Source organism: Eufriesea mexicana, unplaced genomic scaffold (genome assembly GCF_001483705.2).
Source record: "Eufriesea mexicana isolate 0111107269 unplaced genomic scaffold, ASM148370v2 scaffold863, whole genome shotgun sequence".
In the NCBI taxonomy this organism is placed as follows: Eukaryota; Metazoa; Arthropoda; class Insecta; order Hymenoptera; family Apidae; genus Eufriesea; species Eufriesea mexicana.
The window spans coordinates 468555-492831 of NW_016909035.1; the positions used below are offsets into that span (position 1 = coordinate 468555).

The 24277-nt window shown below is 47.8% G+C and overlaps 2 protein-coding genes across 5 annotated transcripts in view; one reads left to right on the forward strand and one right to left on the reverse strand.

Annotated features, from left to right (window-relative positions):
• Positions 1 to 782: 782 nt before the first annotated feature.
• Positions 783 to 2794, forward strand: mei-W68 (meiotic W68). Its single transcript, XM_017899405.1, has 4 exons — positions 783 to 898; positions 1002 to 1435; positions 1969 to 2326; positions 2494 to 2794. The coding sequence occupies exons 1-4, from the start codon at positions 783 to 785 to the stop codon at positions 2792 to 2794; spliced, it is 1209 nt and encodes a 402-aa protein (XP_017754894.1).
• A 1073-nt stretch (positions 2795 to 3867) lies between these two features.
• LOC108547069 (dipeptidyl aminopeptidase-like protein 6) overlaps positions 3868 to 24277 on the reverse strand; it is a 33587-nt gene continuing 13177 nt past the window's right edge. For 2 of the 4 annotated variants that reach the window (XM_017899423.1, XM_017899421.1), the window contains exons 2-12: positions 16549 to 16655; positions 15426 to 15624; positions 12143 to 12217; positions 11958 to 12010; positions 11333 to 11893; positions 10852 to 11173; positions 10604 to 10782; positions 10301 to 10523; positions 9787 to 10231; positions 9485 to 9690; positions 3868 to 9408 (exon numbers count right to left, since the gene is read on the reverse strand). In XM_017899423.1, coding sequence (XP_017754912.1) covers positions 9307 to 9408; positions 9485 to 9690; positions 9787 to 10231; positions 10301 to 10523; positions 10604 to 10782; positions 10852 to 11173; positions 11333 to 11893; positions 11958 to 12010; positions 12143 to 12217; positions 15426 to 15624; positions 16549 to 16655 — 2472 coding nt within the window. In that variant the 3' untranslated portion in view covers positions 3868 to 9306. Of the gene's footprint in view, positions 9409 to 9484; positions 9691 to 9786; positions 10232 to 10300; positions 10524 to 10603; positions 10783 to 10851; positions 11174 to 11332; positions 11894 to 11957; positions 12011 to 12142; positions 12218 to 15425; positions 15625 to 16548; positions 16658 to 24277 lie in introns of all 4 variants that reach the window. The other 2 variants (XM_017899422.1, XM_017899425.1) reach the window with 2 other exon arrangements.

The following is a 24277-nucleotide window of genomic DNA, read 5'->3' on the forward strand; positions in this document are numbered from 1 at the left end:
GTTAATTTTTGAGATAGTAAAAAGAATTTTTGGTGACATATTCGGTGAGTTAGGGGATCCAGTGGGTGAATCAGATGAAATTTAGAGGGAAAGGAAGAGGGAGGAAATTAATTTTATATATAGCAATTTGGTTTTAAGCATTAGTTAATTTGTGAGATAATAATACAATTTTTTCCATAATATGGAATAAAAATTCTGTGGTAGTATAAACATCAGTCTTCCACCCCTTTCCTTATAATTTCATCTCGATTAAAATCCTCTGAAGCCATTTGGAAGCACGATTGCGAAAAATTTTTAGAATTGAGAAAGTTTTGAGATCTATGTATACAAAGGAATTTTTATTTCCGTATTTTCATCAAATTTCTGGCTAGTTAAAATGTTACTTATTATTTGTATATATAGTAGCCAAATGAATATTTGTTGCAAAATTTATTTATAATTTTGGGAAAGGTAGATTTGTATTTTAATCACGTTGATAAAGAAGTTTGGTGGAATCAAACGCCGACATCCTTCCTCGTGCCATCTGTGGACAAAGAAACAGATTACACAATCTTGCTTAATATCCAACATTACCATGAATAAATTATAAAATTTTTCATAAAATCGTGAAAAATCCATAAAATATATTAACCCTGTGAAGAATCTTAAATATTCTTCTACACTTAACAATCATATCCTGAGCAACAATACCAATTATAATAAACAAAATTTTAAAAAATTTCCATATAAAAATCAACGAATAACGACTTGTTCCATAAAATAAATTGTTTGTTGCAGAGAAAATGTTAAACGTTAATAGAAACGCGAGTATAGGAGGGTTCAGGATTACCGACAGTCAAACACGAGCTGTCCAGGAGAAGAAAATCGACATACCCGTGGTAGATAATACAGAATCAAGGTGAACATCAGCTACTTCTAGCATTTCCACGAACCACGCAAAAATGAAAAAAAGGCAATAAATTAAAAATAGTGCAATAAACAGACAAATTTATGCTACTTAGGAAGCAACTAATAGCTCGCATCGAGGACTTGACAGCGACCACGATCCAACAAATATGTTCCGGTCGTTTACCGCAAATTTTCTGCACTTTGCCACGAAACTGCGCATCATTGGACACGCAGACATCCGACGACACCGATTTCGAATCGCAATTTCACGAGGAATCTGGTCGGGATTCCGATGAAACCGAGCGATACGGAACAAGACCATTGGCCGACTTTGCCAGCAAAAGAGGCAAAGACAAGTTCGCTTTAATCATGATCGTAATGGCCACGGCGCATCGTTTGCTAATTACCAACTGCACGGTCACCAGACGCTCCCTGTATTACGACCTGAAAAACGAGAATACCTGGCACTTGGTACCGGAACAGAGGTACCTGGACCAGGCCGTGAATCACGTTGCTAATTTGCTAAATTGCCCGCCATGGGAGCTCAGTGAGTGTTCCCTTTCCCATTGCGGAATTTAATCGGATCTCATCCGACATCTTCCTCCTTTGATCGCATTTATTCTCGAATAACAAAATTCGAAAATTTGTCCACCATTTGCAAATTACATCGGGTCTCTTTTTACACTGTACACTCGTGCCAATAACAATATTTTTTAACATTCAACTAAAATCTTAAAAGCTACTTAATTTAACAAGTCGTGTTGAGTCACTTTTGTTTGCTATTTGGAAATTTGCACAGAATAAATAAATAGAAATCATTGCAAATGAAATGAAAAGTACGCAATTTTCCTTTTATTCTCGTCATATTGTATAATAATTCATTCTAACCTACGAATAATAGAAATTTTATTATACCCTGATCGCACCAAGTAAGAGTGCACCAAGTGACAGTTAACGCGTTGGAAATGGTCAAAAGCCACAGAAATTCAATTAAAAGTGGATGGCACGAAGGAAGTACCGTGTGAAAAGAGAGCCGAATGAAATATGACAGCAATTTCACCGTGAAAACGAATTATCCAGATCTGTTGCCAACGTCGAAAGGATTAGCTGCCGGCGAGCTAACGCTGACACTGTCCGACAATCGGATCATCGACTGTAGGGTGCCAGGGGGCGCCCTTATTCCCCACATCCTGTCAAACGTAATTTCCGTTCGCGCCAAGGCGAAAATGGTGCTGATCGTGGAGAAAGACGCCGTCTTTCAGAAGCTGTTGGAGGACAATTGCACCTCCTCTTTAGAGTGCATCCTGATAACGGGCAAAGGATATCCGGACGTGGCGACGAGGATGCTGGTCAAGCTGCTGTCAGAGAAATTGCAGCTTCCGGTTTACATAGTCGTCGACGCGGATCCTTTTGGCGTCGACATCATGTGTATCTATCGGTAAATCCAATCTTAGGAAATCAAATACCTAATCGAAGTCATTCGCTTTGACAAATCGTTCGCGTGTAGTAGCATTTATTCAGCACAGGGAAGGTGACAAACGGTTAACGAGAAGTTGATAATGACGCAGAAATCATGTACGATAAAATTTCTTTTCTCTCAACCAGTTTCGGCTCGATTACGTTGTCCAGACAGAGGGAAAGCCTGGCCTGCTCAAACGTACGCTGGCTGGGGGTTCATCCGTCGGAGTTGCAGGCTTTGGCAGTGAACAGGGTCCCCCTCACGGAATTCGATTTCTCGAAACTGACAGCTCTCCAGGCCAGGCCTTACATGACCCCCGAGCTCCTCAGAGAGCTCGAGATCATGCGAAGCGGAAAGGCGGAGATAGAGAACGTGTGTTCCACCTCGAGAAAATTCCTGGTAGCCGCCTATTTGCCTTGCAAGATCAAAGGAGACGATTACATTTAATGCCTCGGAATTGGTAGCAATCGCGAGTGAAGTTACGTATCAATCGAATCCGTTGCTTCTTTTTCTTTATTTTTCACGGACAAATGGATAATCCCGTTACGAATAATAATTTGACAGGTGTCAGGGTGTGTGCTGGTACCTTTCTAAATCGACTGCTGAAATCGACTACTGGACGGGTCTATTTTATCTGTGGAAAGATACACTTTGTTATATGCTAATTTAAATTCCAAAATTTTTGATGTATTAACGGAGGACGAAAGAAACGACGATTTTACTGCTAATTTTGAGATTGGATTTCGCTGTGCTGGACTACCTCCGCATTGAAATTGTCATTGCTACTCTCTAAGTCTATCAGTTCGGGGGTCTTCGTATAGGATCCTAAATAAACGACGCTACAGTCCGACGACGATGACTGTTTCGAGGGAACCGATTCGTTCGAGGCTGATTCCACGGCTTTAGCTCGCACGCTCCTAGATCTGGTCCCGTGGAGGGGCTCGCTTATCCTGCGCGCAACGTCAGATATTAATCGGACATGTCACTCTCGATTAATTGGATGCCAGGATTTACCAACGATTCGTGAGCATGAAGAGATGCTCCCGTTTACCGATCCGAGAGTGGCCCATGGATTTACATATCCTCCTTCTCTTGCATGGTCGTCGCAGAGACATAATTTCCAGTGCCTGAGAACGGGAGTGACGCGTGGTGTCCAAGTATTCGCTGCTGCGCGAATTTCCGGCAATATTTCGCGATGGCGGCGCCCGCTCGGGAAACAATGGACGATAGACCCGGTCTCGCGACACGGTTCAGGCTAAAAACGGGGGAAATGAGAACGATAGATGGTTTCAGGTAATGTAACAGTTTATTGAAAACACTTTTTGTTCGCCCGTGGTCAGGGCCGAGTCTCGCTGATATTAAAAAACGCAGAGTCTTAGTAACATGATTATCTCGTGGGTGTTACGTGGAATTACAACGATATCCGCGAAATCGGCGTCCTCGAACGATCTCAGCGATCCCTTGCCTCGATATTCATCCCGATATTAATCCGGAAAGGAAACCCGTTATATATATTTTTATTCTTTTTTATCGTTAAAACGTAGAAAATATCGCGCATGGCGAATAAACCCCTAACACGTTGAACGACGCCGCGAAACGTGCACGATGTTCAGGGTAAAAGAAAATGGTACATGCTCGGTGAACCTGTGCCCCATACCTCGAATGTACAAATATACAGCGCTGTGCATAGCACGCGGGCACGGTATGGTTGAAATGAAAGCTCCGGACACGGTGTCCCGATCGTTCAACGTGTTATCGTGATGCGCGCGCTGTTCAGAGGAACGCCGCGTTTTCGTTGGAAACCGATTGAAAACGATCGATTCGTCGGCGTGGCCGATTTCGCGGATGTTCGGTCTCCAGGTCCGTGCGAATGTCGTATAAAACCGAGTGGAAACGATCCGCGTGCCCTACGCCTCCCACGAGAAGCGTTCGTCGAGGGCGCCACCGTCTCTCTCGGGAACCATTGTTCGCGGCACCCTCGCGCGCACGCTCGCTGGATGATCCGAGCGAATATTATATAAAAAACAATTGTCCGAGCGCGTCGGCCACACTCGCGCGGCACGATCGAATTCAACGAGCCGCAGGGGACAGTGATCGACTGGAACGCTTTCGAGTACGCGATCGATTGGCCGAATCTTTGATCATTCAGACGTCGTTTCAAGTTGGCCCGTCTGGATGCTGTCCGCGCATCGAGGGGTCTGATATATGCGCCAGATGTCGCGACGAGCACAGGCCACTCCCGGCCACCGGGCCCCGGCGCCATCTTCGCGCCACGCTGTCAATCGGTCATTCTCTCCCACTCCACGTCCAACTGTCTTGGGAAAGAAGGTTCGAGGAGAAGGGAATTTTCAACAGGTCTCCGATTTTTCTTCCGTTCATTCGAAGGATCTATGTTGGTTGTTTTGAACGTTTTACAGGTTGTTTTATAAAGCAGAGGGCAAACGTAGGTGCAGTGGAGAGAGGGGGTTAGCTCGATTTTCTCGGAGGCAGTAGATGACGAAGACTTTCAGTGACACCTTTCTCCACTGCAGATTAGCGTTTGATCTCGGCTGAGCGCGCGAAATTTGAATTATTTACGCGGAGTCATTAACCGGGTTAACTCTTTGACTGCCAAGGCGAAATTACGCGGAGTATTTTTATTATTCGAAGCATGTAATGGCAAAATGATAATAATAATTAGTCGTTCTTAGCCAATAGAGCGTTTACCTTATTGGCAGTCACGGGTGACCACCGGTGGCGTCTTGGTAACGGTTGACACTCTACTAGCTGTCAATTTTCATTCAATTTTTACAATTGTGAGTAGTCGAAGCACTCCGGTTACCAATGGCCACAGTGGGGTTACAGGAGAAACTGGAGGCAGTCAAAGTGTCGAAGAATGTCTGAGGAATGCACTCTTTTTCGATCATGCGAAAGCATAATAACGATTTATCGTGATCAAATTTGACATTTTTAAATATTTGTCGAGATTCTATCGTTTTGTGTTCTGAGAGAGTATTTTCTAACGAGTCAGCTTCCCGTTCCCGGTTAATGGGTTGAGATGTACGAGGAATTTGACAACGATTTGGCAAGAAACAGGTGTTTACCGATCAACGAGTGCGCGTGGATTGTCGTCGGGGCGCTCGGGCTTGGTCCGGAACATGCGTTCCTCGAACAATTTCGTTTATCGATACCTTATCTATTAATACCTCGATGTTCGAGTGTTGTCCGTTGACGTTAAAAACGCGCGAAACGCCGTCTAATCCGAATAATAATCGTCAATCTGAGTATCACAGATTATCCAAATAATTTCAAATAGTCGCCTTATTATTATTATCAGTAAATTTTTCCTTCTTCTCTCCCCCATTACGGTTCATACGAACGCTCGCGATTTTTCCTTCGTCTCCTTTTTGTAATCTCCTATTAATTTCTCTTGTTTCTTTTTTTCTCTATTTCGTCAGCTCGAAATCGTTGAACGTCGACAGGCGAATCATTCGTCGAAGTAACTCGCGATGAATTCGTCCGAGTGTTCGCACGGGCCCGATACATTGAACTCGAGTTCCGCGTCAAATTTGCCATTGCGATCTGGATGTCCTGCGATTGTGTGTCTTCTCTTTCATCGTGTGTCGCGTTATTTTCTCTTTATTGTATAATATATATATATATTTTTCTGTTTTTATTTTTAATTAATTCTCTTTAGCCTAGCGGCGATAATACGTTACCAAAAGCTTATAGATACCCTTATGCGCTGCTACCAAGATTTCTTTTATTTTTATTTTATTTATTTCTCTCTGCGATTTAATTTCACGTGATTCGCGTGCCTGCAATTTCTTCCTGCCGTTCTTCTTCTCCTTCCACTTCGTGCTGTTCGCCATTCTTCGCCGTCGTTTTATTTCCATTTGTTTTACTGTCTGCGTGCCTGCCGTTCGTCAGACCGATTACCTATGCCTACGCTAAAGTTCGCCGCGCTTCTTCTTCTTCTTCTTCTTTTTTTCTCCTTTGCCGTTTATTTATAAGTTAATAATTGATTGCGATTGCACACTCACACTCGCACTCACTCTCACTGACTCTCGTTCATCGATCTCCTCTCGTTCATCTTACCCCCGACGTTTCTCGAGTTACTACCCCCTTGCCGCGAATTCGTACGCGGCAAAGGCTTACCCAACGAAGAAATGAACTTTTACAATGTGTTTTAACAATAACGCGTCTGTCCGTGTCGCGCGACCAAGGAACCAATTTACGGGAACTCAAGGGAAAATAAAAATGGAAGAAAAAGGGAAAGATATCTATAAACTTCTTTTGGTTCCTTCTTTTCCCCTAGAGAATCGAAGGCTGAACACGCGTCACGTATCTAACCATCGTGACAACTTTGGTAGTATATTTGGGAGACAGTTCGAATTAATCATCTACGACTGATCACGCGAATTTTAGGGTGAAGGAATTCAGGAATAATTGGACGATTCCTTGGCCGGGCAACGCTGCACCTTTTGTACTCTCTACGATCGACATCAAGCACGTAATTTCGATCTAACGATTTGCCACGTCTACTAATCCGTCCACGCGCGAGCGTGGATCCCCTCGACGAGAATGCTCACCCCCGTGAGAGGGGGTGTTCTCGCAATTCTCTGTCAACCTGGCTCCTCGTCGAGGCCCTACAGCCACGCACGGTCCGACGTGGACGAACCACATCGATCACTCATCTAAGAATTCGTTAATTATTATTAGGTAATTTCTTCATCCTCTCCGTTTCTATTTATTATCGTTTGATTAGTTGCACTAGCCTTGATTGTCGGCATTTAAGGGCTGCTGGGCAGGCAGCGTTTATGGCGACGTGCGACTCTCTTTCGTTCGAGCGCGACATTTTGTGTGTTTTTCTTATTTTCTTTTTTTCTTTTTTTCTTTTTTCTTATCCCCTTAATCAACCGTCGAAAAGTGTCCCGCATCGATCGGGCCCGCGAGCGGGAAATATGGGCGGACGTCGGTCCCTTCGCTACGTGGACGCTCGGCACGCGAATTAATTCGGGACACGTTCGAGTCGATGACGGTACAAATTTCAGAAGACACATAGAGGTATAGTTGCGTTCGTTAATCGGCGAATCCTCGCAGACGAGTGGTGTGACCGGGATCGATCGCGACAGCGAAGGGACCGACGGACGCGCGCGTGCATCTCGCGGGCCCGATCGATCTCGAACGATTTCCTGCAACATCAACCGCGTCTGAACGAACATCGATCTTCGCCGCGTGGACCGCGAGCGCCCCCCGGGGCCCTGCGCGCGGTCCGCGCTGATCGAGAGAAAAGGAATACGATAAGGGGTCCGTTGCCCGCGACGAGGTCCTCTCGAACGAGCTAAAAGTATACGGTGAACCTGAACGTTTAATCCTAAAGCCTCGCGTCGCTTAACTTACTTAATAATAGTTATTTAATCTGGAAACTGTGTGTTTATAGTACAACTTAGCGATATAGTACAACAAACGATCAACGACAAACGGGAACACGCGCGAACCTCGTCGAAGGGAACGCGTCCCGCGCCAGGGGACTCTTCGAGAGACGCGTGTTACGGATATATACAAATATCGAAGGGCGAAACGGTAGATGGAGATAGGTGTAGAATGGAGGACTGGGCCGGGGTAACATCTTCTTTCCTCCCTTTTCTGATCTTCTCTTTTTTCTCCTTTTCTTCACGCGTAAGTAACATTACGGTACATAGACTAGGCGCGAAGCTGTACAACACAAAACTTAAGACTAGGCGTTTTCCTTTCTAAAACGACGAAGTGCGGTTACGTCGGTACCCCTGGACGTGTCGTTGCGGCATCGCACAGGCGTAGGGAGGCACCGATGTGAGAGAGAGAGAGAGAGAGAGGGAGAGGGAGAGAGAGAGAGAGAGAGAGAAGGTGATGTAACGCGAGCTTGCAAGCTCTGCACGGTGCGTGGCCGACACGTTCGATCCGGGTAGATCTGACGCGTTGGTACGGTGATAGATCTAGCTGCACGGAGATAACTATCTGTTCCTCGTGGAAAAGGCGGGGGGAGCTTGCAAGCTTCCGAGATAAGCTCGACGTCCTCAAAAGCGGAAAGGTATACAAACGACGCGAATGTCTCGAGCGGTGCGCGTGTGTGCGTGTCCGTGTGCGGGTGTGCGTGTGCGTGTGAGTGTGGTGGAGGGTCGATATAAAAAAGGTGGGAGGCGAGCTTGCAAGCTCGCGCTAAGCTCGATACGCTCGATCGTCGTTCGCTGGGTATCCTTCGCGTGTCGTCGATCACCACTCGATCCCGAAGGTTTCGCTGTATAAAAAATGGTTAGAGCTTGCAAGCTCGCGAGAAGCACGACACCGTTCGCCGACTGTCAGGCGGTGTCCCGGCCGGACCTCGGCTGGGACAGCCGTCGGATCGAGGACGAGGGGGTTGCAGGGAACGCAAGGCGAGTCCCGAGCTTGCGGAATCTGAGAGCGCCGTTCGCGCGGCCCAACCGCGATACAGACCTAGCTAGACACGTCTCTGGATGGCCGGGGGTAGATTACAGACTAGAAATTTGTCCGGGGTGCGCGTCCAGAGAGCAAAGTGAAAGTTTCCCGTAGCAAAGAGGAATCCGCAGGCTGATGCAGACGGCTGATATACAACGTTATTTAACCATATTTACTTATACAAACGCTAGCTTTACCTCATCCCTCTCATCACCGCTTGTCTTCTACGCGTATCTTTCTCCGTGTCACGAGCACCCTGTCGGCTCTGACGGGGGACTAGCATTAATTTGACTCGTTTCGCTTCGCTATACGATTATTCCGTCCGAACTGTTTCGCGTCTATCCGCGTCTCCGTTCGCCCGATTCCTGACGATCAGGACCGGCTTACGTCCGGTACTCCTATTTATTCGAGCTAGTCCAGTCCTGAACGACGAGAGCCCTCTTCACCAGTATCCACGTGCATTCGGGACGTGTGAGAAGTAGGCGAGCTAGAGACAACGAGGGAGCGTTCGGCTTGAGGCACTAGGACGCGTCCAGGGCGAGGCACTCTGCGAGGAAGTCCTCCATGGAACGATAAGCGTGTTCCAAGACACCCGACAAGGCGTGGTCTTCGTCCGCGTAACTCTGTCGGATCGTACAATCGGTTATTTCATCCCCTATCGATTTCGTAGACGTCGAAACAGGTTGGCAAGTCGCGTACCTGGTACCTGAAGATGATACCCGCTTCGGACAGAGCCTTAGCGAAGGCGACACCGTGCGTATAAGGCGCTGTGAGGTCGGCTAGACCATGAAGAAGGTAGAGGCTGTGACTGGGCACCAACCTCGCGCGCTGGGTCAGGTCAGCCTCCACGTAACCTTTGTAGTTCTCCGCTGGGGCACCGAGCACTCGCTCCGTGAACGCGGAATCTGCGAGGACAAAAGGATTCTTATCCGAGAAACGCCGTATCTTGGAAGAAACGCTCCAAGAATGATCCTTCTCCGAGAGCAAATGCTGCAACTCACTGTAATAGAGCCAATCCGCGATGGGATTCACAGCGACTCCACATTTGAACACGTTCTCCTGGCTACCTAACACCATGGCAGTCACGTAGCCACCGTATCCCCAACCCCACACCCCCACCCTGGTGACGTCCAGGTACTTTAGCGTCTTTAGCAGGTGCCTCAGCACTGTCAACTGATCCTGAACCTCGACGCCACCGATTCGCCTGAAGAGATCCCGCTTCCCTTGGCCTCTGGCTCCGCGTACGTCCAGCCTGACGTACACCACGTCGTTGTGACTGGACATGTAGGTTCCCCAATCGATTTTGAATCGATCGGTCACCGCCTCGCTGCCTGGACGACCGTTCACCTCAACCAGGACAGGGAACGCAGCGTCTCTGAGCTCTTCTCGCCACGAGGGTGGCAACAGCAACTGCACCTGGGCTTTCCAGCCTTGAGGTAGAGGCACCTAAACAGGGATCGGATTAGCCTCCGCTGGAGAAAATATCTCATAAACGTCTGAAACAAAGACAGGTACCTCGAAGCTTCTTCGAGTTGGTAACGCCAGCTGGGAAAGCTTGTCTCCGCGTTGGATCCTAGTGTCGTACAGCACGCGGATCATCTTGTGAGTGGTCATCAGGTGTACACCGGCCAGTGGGAGACCTGGACCTTCGCAGTGGAGAACGTAGTAACCCTGGTTCTCGTTTTCTACCGCTGGGCTCACGGATGCGCTGAAGTGCGTACAGTTGGTGTAATAGAACCTGTCGCAAAGTTCACAGTGTCAATTGACATCCAGGCAGTCGACAGATACCGAATTCCTGTGTCGCGTTTAAAGACCCACCTACTGCTCCAGAGAACCTCCCCGAGGTCACACGTGACGCAGAGCGGCTCGAGACGTCGAGGATCGTCAGCAGTGGGATCAGGAACGACGTAGAGGTGTCTCTGACCTGGCCTTCTCTCCCTGGTGCCCAGATAGTACACCAGGTGGGCTTTGGTGTCCCATGCTAAGATTTCACTCACCTTACAGACCAGGAAAGATATGTACAACGCGAATTCCCGATATCGTGGCTGGTGATTAATTCGCCTCACCTCGTAACGACCGTGCGACAGGACCGCTATCCTCTGTTGAGTCAGGGTTACGTGTTTGATGTGGGTGAAGTGTTCCTTGTCGCCCTCCTGCACCGCAGCCAGCAGCAAGAAGCTGTCACCGTCAGGCGCGAACAAGGGATGAGGCTGCGCGTCTAACCATTGTCCTTCCGGCGCTCTCTCGGAGTGTGTCTCCTCGCATTCCCACATCGGTGCTCGACACGCGGACACCAACGAGAGATTCTGCGATCTGGTCATCCAGACGACGGCCACTTGGCTGGAGTCGTCGCCCACCCAGCCCGCAGATATTAAATAATACTCCCTCCAAAAAAATGAAGAAGACTTTCTCTTAAACCAATTCGAATCCATTATCTGTACGACCAAACGGCACGCGTGGAAGAATCTTCGAAATTATAATACTCGGCTGGATCTCCGACGAGAGTATTATCCGTGATCCTCGCGCAGCGAACAAGCTGGTACTTACTGTCCATCCAGAGCAGACGGCGGTTTCAGCCTCAGCCTGAACAGCGCCGACGTGTTCGTTGTTCCATTTCCGTTGAAGGACCCGGTCACGTTGCTGAGTTCCAACAGCCACAGGTCCACCTCGGGGTTGGGCGTGCCGGGTGTAGGGTACCTGACGGATCTCGATGGCGGGAAGGAGCCTCTTCGCGACGTTGACAGGGGGCTGGCACTGGGTCCGTCCTGACCCGGCTGCGAGCTGAACCAAGGAAATTCCAGGGCAGTGACCTTGGTGTCGTTGAAGGAGGCGAAGAGGAGGTGCGTGCCGTCGGGGCTAGGCCAGGCTGCTTCCGGCCGCGGCAGCACTTCCTCCTGATACAGCCAGTCCGGCACGCCGTTGTAAATCACGCCGGGAACACCTGTATCGGTAATCCGCGCGTCCTCCGCCGCGGACGGTGCTAACCTCACGTAGATGTCGTTCTCGGAGATCATCAGGAGCCCGGATGTGTTGCCCAACCAGGCGGCGTGCTGCAGCCGCGTTTGCTGCATCCTGCGCGACGCGTGCAGACGGAGGGGCGTATGGTGGCTGGAAGCGATACAGAATTATCGCGACTTTGACAGCATTTAGACGTCTCGAACACGTTACTTACTCGTTCGTGACGTCGTAGACTGTGTAGTAAGCGGTGAAGGTATTTCTGAACACCTGAAATTCATTTCGCTTATTGGCAGTTATTACATTGGCAGTACCGTCGTTTCTCTTCCCATCGTTTAACGCGATCAAGTCAACAATGGACTGGTCAATAAGGATCATCGAAATCGGATACGCGTTACTCACCGGCTTGACATTGTGCTTGAACAACACGTAACGCAGGTCGGCGCTGCACTGGTAGCCCTGGACGTTCAGCTGTCTCTGGAAATAAAGCCGGCCAAGATTTACGGGCTTATACATTTTCCATTTCCCGCGCTACCGCCAACTTTACGACCGTTCGCCGTACTCGTAAAGTCGGCCGAACCTCGAACTTTCGCGAACAACCACTAGGAACGCCGGGCCACGTGCAATGGCCCTTTAAATCAGAGACACCTAGTCGTATTTTCGCCATGTGTCTCCCTCCATAGGCACCAGTCCCCTACGTCTGACGTTCACCACGTGCTCCAATCGCACCCTCGCGATCACGAACCCCGTGAAACCCGTGGCAGCAATTATTAACGCTATTGACAGCTTACTGGCGGAAGCAACGAATAACACCGGAAATAACTTAGAACGCGTGGAGCAGAAGTCGATACTGGAATCTGAATAGTAGAGTGAGACGGGCGCGGCATGTTTCGCTGGTCACCAGATCAATGCGGCGTGTCGGTTCGTCTGTTCGTGTTTGGCAGATAAGGGGACGAGGATTTTGGACCTGTTCCACCTTGGCCAGCCGTGAATCGCTTCCAAGAGTTCCCATTTCGTAATCATCTCGTTGATGCCGTATCGAAGAGGCCGCACGAGAGCGTACTCAGTCCAAGGACTTTTTATTCCCAAGCGATGAAGCGACTAGAGAGGCGAGGAAAGGCTCTCGAATCAAACGGTCGCACACACTCGTCAAACGGGGCCCTCCGCTCGGGCGACGTTCAATTCCATTAACATCGGGAGCAACACTTCTCTATCTACAGGCAAGAGGAGCCACTTGTACTCGTCGACGAGCATTTAATTTCTTTGGAATCAGCAGAAGCATTGACAGCGATCGTCGTCGCCCGTGCTCGTTAACCGCGAGGAAGCATTATTACCCTCAATAGCATTTCATATTCCTCGACCACGAGGATCCTTCGTTAACGAGCAGCAAATTGACGTTGCTCCCCAAAGTCCCCCCACTCTCGTTCCAAAATTATCGTTAAACCTCGGCTATTAAACCTCGCGTCTATTAAGGGTGCCCCTTCTGCGAACGTTCCGCGTATTTCCGCGTTTTCTCCTTTCCCATTTCGTTTCTTTTACTTTCCCATCTTCCCTTCCCCGTTCGTCCTCTTGCTCTCCTTTTCCTTCCTCTGTTCCAAGCCACGATCATCTCTCGCCCGCCCCACGAGCACGCGGGATCGTTCCGCCGAGCGGAAAATGCAATAGCGCCGAGGCGAGCGAGGGAGCGACCCCCTTTTCTCTTGAATAAACCGGCGAATACCTCGAACTTTGCCTTATATACGGGCTACTCTCTTTGTTTTATGGCGTGCCGCGGGCGAGACTCACCTCTCCGATAGATAAGACCACGGACGACGGACGTTTGATACTCCACGTTAAGACCGTTTATTGCCTCCCCGTTCCGTTTCCCGTGCACAGGGCGCAAGGGGGTTCCTCGTTTCTCGTTTCCCGCTAATTCGCCCGCTTAATTCCGCGATTTTGCGGAATTCGGATTCGCGATGGTCGCCGAAGTTTTTCCAGGATCGATCGAGGTCCTCGCGTTTAATTGCGATTAACCTCGGGGGTGGATTCAGCCGCAGACTCGCGCCCCTGTTTAATTAATTTCGCCCGCACGCCGAATTTACGAGCCCCCTTTGGCCCCTCTGGAAATTCCTCGAGGGGGAGAAAGACCGGTGATACTTCTTTGCCACGCGTTGTACATTTTTATCTCGAGAAATAGCCCCCGTCTTCCGACCGCGAAACTGCATTAGACTTAATTGAAGTTGACCGAGGAATCTTCTATTCTTGAACGCTCGGTCGAACCGGGCCATTGCACTTGGACGCACGGTCTGCGTCGATTAATTAAACTGCGGCAATTTTAAAGCAATTTTAATCGTCGCGCGCTGTTCCTGCACCGATTTTAAAGGAAGCCAGCATCGCTCTGCTCTAATTTCTGTCAGTGCTCCATCGCCGGGCTCATAAAGATGCATGGCAGGATTAAAATGCAACGCGGCTCTTGCGCGAAGCTATGCAGATTTACAACGATCGACTCGAGCTTCCCGATCTGTTCCCGGCGAAACAAACATCGCCATTTCGCGCCATGGCGAATGGAGAAACGCGCGATCGAAGAGCAATATTCGCGGAAGGAGAGGAGTAGATGTACCAGTGATTCGATATGACGGATAACGCGATTTTCGAAATGGTTCTCACAGGTTTTCAGCGGATTTTTCGAATTAATATTCTCACCTCTTCGCGTGCAATTTCGAACAACTGTCCGTGGTGATTTTTGACCGACTTTTCGCACCATTGCCGAAAATACTTGGCATTTTCCATTGTGGATGTACACTGACACGATTCGACTAATTTTTACTTTCTTTTCGATCTGTAATATCCAGTAGGCGATTTTCCTGCACACGAATCCGTAATCGAAATTGCTCCATCACCCAGAATTTTCGGAAAAGGTGAATTTCTTTAAAAGCATGCGATTTTTGTCTAAAATGAAGTATTATGTAAATTTTTATTACAACTTTCGAAAACCGAGGACGATGGAGCCATTTTGATTACGGATTCGTGTTCACGCAACTCTACCATAATTACTCAATGGATATTACACGTTGAAATTCGCATTGAACAGTATTATCTCATCGATTTTCGTATTCTCGATGCAGACACAGCTTTTTCCAATTTCTCCCATCAACCGAATCGTGGGATTATTCTTCAGGGTAGAATTGAACAACTATACTCCATCTAAAGAGACGAGATACCAGTGTTTACATTAACATCTGCATGATCTATTAAGTAGTCTGCAGCTATCTATCACTGAGCATCTAGATTCTATAGCAATTTTAGAGCGATCAGTGAACAGATGAAATTTTCGCTACAGATATCAATAGACTATTAGTAGTGAACAGTGCAATTGTATACAGCCATCTGTACAACGTGCTATCCATTACTATATTAATCTATTTTCTTGACACTTCGTGACACTTCATGACACTTGCTCAGTTATAAGTCTTGAAAGAACGTTCAGAATTCACACTGTTCCACTGTTCCAAACAGAGTTCTACGTAATCATAGGGTCCAAGTACTGTGAAGACAACCCTAATTTGATCACACGCGCTCATCTTATTAAACGGAGTATAATCTCACTTCGACTAATCACCTGTCTCGTCGAATTAAATTATAATATACGCAAAGAACACGTTGTTGAAACTCAAAATTCTGCGAAATGTCAAAGAGGGATACGTACGAGCGTGTGATTAGAGACCAGGAGGGCCACGGAGTTGTTGCTGGTGTCCAGGAGAGTGAGGGAGCCGTCGTCGGCCTGGTAGACGAACTTGTCGTGGGCAACCCAGGTCGGTGACAACCTGTGCGGTGTCAAATCATCACGAAGGCACTCGTCTAACGTGAGCCGCCTGCCGCTCCAGTACAACAGCTCGTCGACGTACCTGAAAATTCGTATCCACTTCGACAACCAACCCTCTAGCTACAATCTCACCAATCCGTCCATCGCCTCGCGAGTCGTGGCTCAGCTAAGCTTCGTCTTAAACAACGACGCTTTTAAGATCCGAGTCGAAACTTCCGCGTTTACGACGTTCGAAAGATCGCAGAGGGTAATGTTACAGAAAGCGAATGGCTGGTCTCGTTTCGGGGTGGCTTTGAGGGCGATAAAACGCGGATTTTCCGGCGAGACGAGGCCTGGACGCCCGAGAGGATTTGTCGCGAGTAGCTAGCTCGACTGCGAAAAGCCAATTCGCGAGCTGTGTTGAGCTAATTCGATGTTTGAACGTGTCTCCGGGCTCGAGTAGCCTCGCTTTACACTTCGCGGAACCTCGTTACGAAGTAAATGCAAAATCCAGCCGAAACTCTCCGCGATAATAACGAAATAATAACTTCCTCGCGTGAGCGCCACCTAGGATCCAGAAACTGCGAGATCAACCGCGAGACGATCGAATTAAAAAATAACAGACCGACGCATTCAATTTCTCCATCGGGCAGAGTCAGCCGAGGACGAGAAAATACGGGAAATAGTTCGGACTCTCTTGCTACTCTCTGCCAATTCCTCCCGGAGGTGACAGGGAGGGAGAAAGGGAAGAATAATTTCGTTCAAAGCTGGACGAAATTCCCCCGTGGAATTTCCACGTGGATGAACCTGATTTCCCTTCGACTACGACTCGCGAGTCGTTAATATAAAGGGATCAGGAGACCCAGCTGGGTCGGAGGAGGTAGGAGACGGATTAATTTCGCGAGTCTACACCGGATCAGGCGTTTCCGAACTGCTTAACTGCATCCTCCTCTACCGGAAGCCATCGAGCAGACGGCGGAGCGATAAGGATAGGGAACGAGCGGAAAGAAATGGACTGGATACTCACCCGAGCAGGTAAATGGCCGTGACGATCCCGGCGATAACGAAGCCGATGACCAGCAGCGAGAAGATTATGCTCCGCCAGTTGTGGCCGCCCTCCGCGTACGTTAGATCCTGTGAACAGACCAGGGATCCTTCTCGTCAGCGATCGATCGACGGCGAGGCTAGTTGGACTCTACCAAATGCACAAGCCAGCATGCAGCCGCGGACCCTTCCGGGGAAGAACGAACGATCACGATCGACAGTCAACACGCTCATGCTGGTAATTGGTTTGTTAGTCTGCTGGGGGTCCGAGTTCAGCGGGCACATTCCCGGGGTTTGTTCGAGGTCGGAGATTCCTGCGGTGACTTTTCTCCGGGTGGTTACCAGGCAGTGGCTACTGGGTGGGTTCGAGGTGATTGAGATCTGGTGCGATTTATACCGGGATCGTGCATGGGATTCGTAACATTCTCCGCAGTTTCTACACTGACACCCTGTCTGTTCGGCAGTTAGACCTGTACTTTGGGGGCAACTCGCTGATAAAATGGAGTGTCTAGACTTCTGTGGCCTCGTGTCACTTGGGAAAAGAGGAGACCGATCTGTACAGTCGATGGGACGACGAATGGAGTCCTTTCTTAACCCTTTAGTTACTTTAATTCGTCAGACACTATAGAACAAGGCACCGCGCTGCGAAGTGTGCACAGTGTACGAGTGGACACCGATTACACAGATCGTCACGTGGACGCCGATTATAGTCGACACCTGTACACACAGGTCGTGACGCGGACGCCGATTATAGTCGGCACCCTAAACGAAAAAGGGTTAAGGATCTATCGCGAAGGATGTCAGTTTCGCGGCATGCATATTGCATTCGGTTTACGCTCGCAGCGTGCAGGCCGCCGCTGTTTCCAGGGCTAAGCCGGATAACACGTCCCGGCCGTGTAATACATAGCGGCGTGACCGGATTTTCGGGACCTGTTTGAATCGCCACGCGATCCACGGCCACGCACACGCGTGTGTTTGCCCTGACCGGCCTCCGCCGTGCCGGGGTTATCGATTCGCCGCGTAAACGCGGCTAATCCCGCCGCTGTTTGTTCCACCGCCTCTATCGCGAACGATCACCGTGTAACTTGGCCCGGTCTACTTGATTGCGTGCCATCCCCGCCCGTGCCTTTGGACCCGCGCGAATCGTATCCCGTTTTGCCCCGTGTTGCTACAGTCAAGATTCGTTGTTTGGTTTGTTTGCTATGCGACGTGTAGCGCTCGAAATAATATTTTTCGACGCTTTCGTTCGGATGTTGCTCGCTTTAAGAAGATTCGTCGCTCTTTCCACGCTCTTCTCGAATGTACAGTGTGGTTCATAAACATATAACCCTAGGGGACGAATGATTGTGAACTTCTGAGGTACGGAGAGGTATCTTGAATCACCCTGTACAGAGGGACCCTGTGTCTCGGGACACGATGAAATTAAGGAGTCCAAGTCCAGGTCCAAGCAGTCACAACTCCAAGTCCTTCCTATCTCTATCCAAAGCTCGATCGTTAAATTACTAACAGCGTTTAAACGATCTCTGTCTGTTTGTCTCACCATTAGCTCAAGAAAGGAACAACGGATTGGAAAGGAATTTTCCACCCAGTCCCCTCGTTAAGCTCCCAAGAATGTACCGACATCCGAGGAAAACGTAGACCAACCCCCTCTCCAAGGTCCACGGAATGATCCAAACTATAATCTCGTTTCGCGTAAATTATCTCGAGAGATCGGCACTACTACCCGAACGCGATAATCGGCCTCGATCGACTCGTTCATCGTCCTCCTCTATTCCCCGTCCTCGTTCTCGGCCTCGCCATTTCTCCAACCCTTCCCGCCGTCTCTGATTCCAATTCACCCTCCGTACCCAACGCCAGCCAGTTCTTTAATGTCTCTTTCCATTCGCGGCGGGCTGATCGATTCGTCGCCTTTGAATTCCAAGCATGCAGCCGTGCACGTGCGCCCCGGGCAGGATATAATGTTTTCGATACGGAATATGCAGTATCGGGGCCGCATCAGGATGAAACGTGACCGTCGAACGTTTGTTTGTCGATGCACGCTCCTCCCCGGATTCTCCTCCCTTCCTACAATTGTTCTCGAGGATCGGCCGCACGCTATCGATCATCTATGCAAAAGTATCGCGAATAGACCACGTTGGTATTCAGTGGGTCTGTTACCCCACATGACGAGCACTCGGCGCGGCGGTGCCATTTCCCCGCTGATCTCCTAGGTGATTTTCCGCGCGACTTTCCAGGCAGCTCCTGGAATTCATCACGGAATCGGTGTTCACGGGTGGAAGATCGAGTGGTCGAGAGTGTTCGACGAGAACCCAGGAAGAGTGGTCGGATTTAATGGCAGCCCGAGACGGTTGCGAGGCTCGAGGCCTCGATAATACGATCCGGCAACGAGTTTTATTCGCGATTTCGAGGTGTACGTAATTCGAGAACTCGGCTCTGTTTGCAGTTATGACGAGGAAGATTGAATACGAGCATAGGTTCCCTCGACGTGCTCCACTTTCCGGTGAAAGCGCAGCGCCATGAGTGTCCGTTTGATACCGTGCTCGATGCCTTTCGTCCGGAGTCTTAGAAATTGCGCGAACTCGTGAATTTTGTAGTGTAAGAAGTATCCCGATACGCAGTGTATGGGAGATAGCGTAACCGATTTTCTCAGCGTCGATTTATCACGGTTTCATGCAAATCGAAGAAGAGTGCCTTTCAATTATGTACACCCGTTCGTCGTGTATGGCTCGCGTTCATTGTCTGGCGTTTTTACATCGGTAACTTTATAGTACCACTCTCCATCACGGTTTAAAGCCATTCTCGGATTTCTGACACGTGTCCGTTAGGATGTCTTAAGGATTTAACACGGTTCTTTTCTGTTCCTTCGAATCTCGGGATCCGCGGAGAAATTTCATCTGTCCACAGATCCTATTTTATTTTATCCATTTTTACACGTTGGTATTTCATATTGTGCTGCGTGTGTACTTTTTATCAACGGAATTCTTTTTTCCCCGGTTGTCCTTGCACCTTTCCTTTTATCGTTGGCGTTCTCCTTTAAAGTGCCCTTGCACACCACTGCCTCTTTTATTGCTCAAATCTCTGTTTCCTGGTGCACTTGTGCACTGATTCTTTTTTATTGTTCAAACCTTCCTGGCTTTAGTGGCTGTTTTATTGCTGGCGTTTTTTTTAAGTATCCTTATTGTGCTTGCTCTTTTTATATTCCTTTTTTATTTTTGAAATTCCAACTGCTGGGAATGCACGTGTTTCGTGTTCCCTTTTATCGTTGGAATTCTTCCCCTATTTTCTGAAGTTCAGATGGCGTGTGTCCGTAATTGCTGGAATTTCAGTCACTCGCTGTGCTGCACGTGACAGGAATAGGGGTTCTGGAAACACTTACAGGAGTCCATAGTTGTCAAACAATTGCTAGGAAATAGAATCCGGAGAAAGTGATCGATTGTGACACCCTTAACACTGCTAACTGACTGATTAGTTGTGACGCACACTGTCCCATGTTAGGTCAGGGTGTCTCCTGACCGAGACCGGATTATAGTTGATATGGTTTGTTGGACTAGGAGCTTCAAGGGAAAGCTGGTTCACAAGATGACAGATTAAATTATCTCGAACTCCATATCATTGGATCTCTGATGGACACACAACTAGTTGATATGGTTTGTTGGACTAGGAGAGCTTCAAGAGAAAGCTGGTTCACACAAGATGACAGATTAAATTATCTCGAACTCCATATCATTGGATCTCTGATGGACACACAACTGTCCACCATTTTTTCAATACACGAAAAACACTAATTCTCCAACCCTGTCAGAAACCCGTTCACAAAGTGGTGAAAACTGTTCCTCCAGGAACGGTTCTGGAGAAAGTAGTGACCCATTATAACCCTAGTGACAGTTGATTGGACCGTTGCTGTGTCACACGTCAGATAGTTGGAGAGGAGGGCCAGCCAAGGGAGATTATGGAATTTGATAATGTGAAACCAGCAAGTAAATCGAAATATCGTAGGAAACTGTGATTCAAAAACTCTCGTGAAAATTTCCAAGCGGCCACCCATCCTCTTTCGCGTCTCGGTTAAGTGACATTTAACTTGGAAGAACACCCACCATGCACCACATGCTTCGCGCTATCTTCGTATTCGACTGGATTACATTTAATATCTCTTATATAAACACATACGACAGTGCAATTTATTTTTTAATTTCTTTAAACTTAAAAACACGATTGACAAAAGAAAAATAAATTCCTAGAAAGCTAATGCGTAATAATATTATAATATCTCAATTTATACTTTATAAAATTCATTTTAAACTCTGCAACCCTTTAGAAGAAGTAGAACGTTGCACCCAGCCCTACTTCATACTGCACCGATCGGTGTCACCCTAATCACCGATGCACTTCCCTTTTATCGATTCCCAGCTCCCCATTCATAAAAAAGAATCTCCACTGTTCACCTGCTTGTGGATAAAAAACAAATCCAGCCCGTCCTCGAGCAATTTTCGTCCCGTCATCTATGAAAATAGAACAGGCCAGGAGTGCCGTATCAGATCTCGGCGAACAATCCATCTTCGAGGTAGAAAATACGAGATTGCCTGGCTGCGTTTTAGGCGAGCGTTCGTCCGGACAGGCGTCGCGACCCGCGAAAACGTGTTCGGAAGTTGCCGGGGAACACGTCCCGCACGGCGACGCTTCGCGGAATAGTAAAATAGCGGCGTTGCGACGCCGCCGCCGTGGCATTAGCATGATACGGAACGCGGTGAGGTGTGCGAGGAAAATATAATATTCCCTGTACACGACGGTGGCGCGGTCGTCGCAAGAAAATATCCGCCAAGGGTTGCCACGCGACTCTTACCCTTCTTTTCTCGCGTCTTCCACGCACCTAATCTACTTCCGTGAATGGAAGCCATGGCAACTGTCCCAAAAAGAGGCATTTTTTTCAAAAGCAATTTATTCTAAAGAATTGACAATTATTGGAAGTGCATGCAAGTATAGTACTTCACCCCCTAGTATTACTAGTGAGACGACAGTCATTTGTTTGGGGAATCCTAGATTGCTCTACTTACTATACTCGTGAGAACACTGAGGTAGCTCTCAAAAATTTTTATTTTTTGATTTGCGATTGTAATTTACTTTCGTGGACGATTAGGGTATTTTTGGGGATAAAAATCCGCTGATTTCTCGAAGCAGGATGTACGAAAGGGTGTCCGAAAAATAACGGAAAGCTTGTTGGAGAAAAGGGCGGTATAAATATCCCCGAAATGAAAAACCATAACCTCCGTTCGCGAATAAATTTGAATCCGAATGGAGGCATTATCCCTCCCCGCGAATAAGGATAAGCACGTTATCCTATCTTCGAAGATAAAAGATGGAACTGATTTAAGAATAATTCTCCGAGCATTTGCTCGCTCTGTCCAAGACTCTGTCGAAGACTCGAAACTTGCTCGAAAAATTCATCTCATATCCTACTATATTATCTCAGATCTTAAAAATTCTCTATTTCCTGTAAAACAGCTTATGATCTCTGCCAGATGAAAATCAACTCCCCCTGATAATTGCACCGATCTTTTCCCGGATCTCTGCGAGTCTTCAGAATCCAGCCGCAGGGGTCCATTAATCGAGTCTATTTTTCTTCCTCAGAAATCGCGATTCCTCTCTCCTGTTTTCCTATACTCGTAATCTAAACGAAGCTACCCCCGCTCATTGGCGAGCGAATAAACGAGGAAAAGGAATCTCCGAGTCACGGAGAATTATCTGCTGCATCGTCTTGGAAACGCTAATTCCTCGCGACGAGCACGTACCCGCGTGTCACGTTTTCGTTCTCGTCGTGCATCGATTCTCGATACACTTGGAGGGACGCGCACACACGGTCTTCCAAGGGATTTAACGTTTTCTATATCGAGTACCGTCCACCGGTTCTCCGGTTTATATTCCAGCACCGACGTGGCCCTTTCCGTACGTGTCCGCGACTGGAAATTGCAAGCTGGTTGGCACGAAGATCGGGCCGGGGCACCCTATGGTCCGGGGCACCCCGTGCCGCGAGGGCTCGTCGGGATTAATCAACCGTGGGGATAATGGACGTTTGGGAACACAGGCCGGAGTCCCGAAGAGGTGAAACGCGGCGAATAATTTTCCCGCAATTACCTCGACCTCGTCACGGTTTCTTCGACAACGAATGCCTGACCCACGATTCGATTTGTTACCCCTAACACATTGACTACTATGGTGGTCATCAGTGACCGATGCTGGTCTCTCCAGCGAGACTATGGTGATCATCAATTACCGGATACTAATTTTAAAAATTTATATTCGTATTATTCCAACCAATTTCGGAATATTTGAAGAACGTAAATAAATAGGGAACTTGTGATATATCATACTACTAGCAACTCAAGAATTATTTTATCTTTTCTGGTTAGCTTTCATTTAGCCGAATTTTATTATTTATTATTTTATTTGTTTTATAATTTTATTGCTATTATTTGATTTATTTATAGTACCATATTTATCAGTTAAGTAACATTTCATTTTCATCTGTCCTTCTGCCAAAAGTATATTGGTATAATATCTATCAGGAAACATAAAGTAACCATGTATTTCGGGAATTTTATCTAACAATATGTGACATAAGTCCAGCGGAATTCTAGCGCTGCAGCATTATTATTATTATTGCTTATTTTATTTATTTATAGTATCGTATTTATCAGTCAAGTAACATTTTATTTTCATCAGTTCTTCTGCCAAAGGTGTACCGGTATAATATCTATCAGGAAACATATAGTAACCCTGTGCTTCGGGAATTTTGTCTAACAATATTTGATATAAATCCAGCGGAATTCTATTGCAACAGCAGCGACAATGGAGTTACAGGCTGCCTTACAACGTCGCCATAGCAGCACACGTGACACAGTGCAAAAGATTAAATTTGTATTTGTTTTATTCTAACCATGTTTTGAAAATTTGATCAACGTAAATAAATAGAGAACTTTGAATAGAAAATATTAATAATCTCCACCATTTTTCTTTTTCTTTGTATTACGGTTTGATTCCGTCATTATGTCTTAAGAATAATGGAAATATTTGGCCCCCTGAGGTTACTACACAAAAATGCATGGCACTGAAAGTGTTAAATAACGAGTTCCGCGATTTCTGCCTAAATCCTTCACCAAAACGGTTCTCCCAGTCAACAAACTCACCAACACGACGTTCCCCTACCTACCAAAGCTCGAACGCGCGAGAAGCCTCCTTCGTGGAGCTCGGTTAGAGGTTAAAACCAGGGAGACAGGGTATCTAAGATTAAACGGAGCTCGCATATCAATCCGAGGCTCGTTAAAGGCTCTTTGTATCCGGTGGTTCGTCGAATTTCCAGGCGACCTTCGCGAATCTGGGGAAACGTTAGTTTCGTAACGAGTCTCACACCACGTGCCCTCTTTGCGTCATCCTGTGACGCATCACCGTGCTTCGATCGGATCTATCCGCCTCGCGACGAGATTACCCGCAGCGTCTCTCACTTTCCCGTGTCCTTCGCGAAACTTGGCGCAATTTCCATTCCGCGAAAACAACCGTGTCCGATATCCTCGACGCGTGATCCAAGATGGCCGGGGTAGCAGGGAGTTTCGAAACTCCGCCTCGCGATTCGCGTTCACCTGCTCCGAACAGTTCCGGGTCCTCGTTGAATAATGCCAGACGCTGTCCCGCGGCGAAAGAGGAGCGGAAACCGAGCGTTT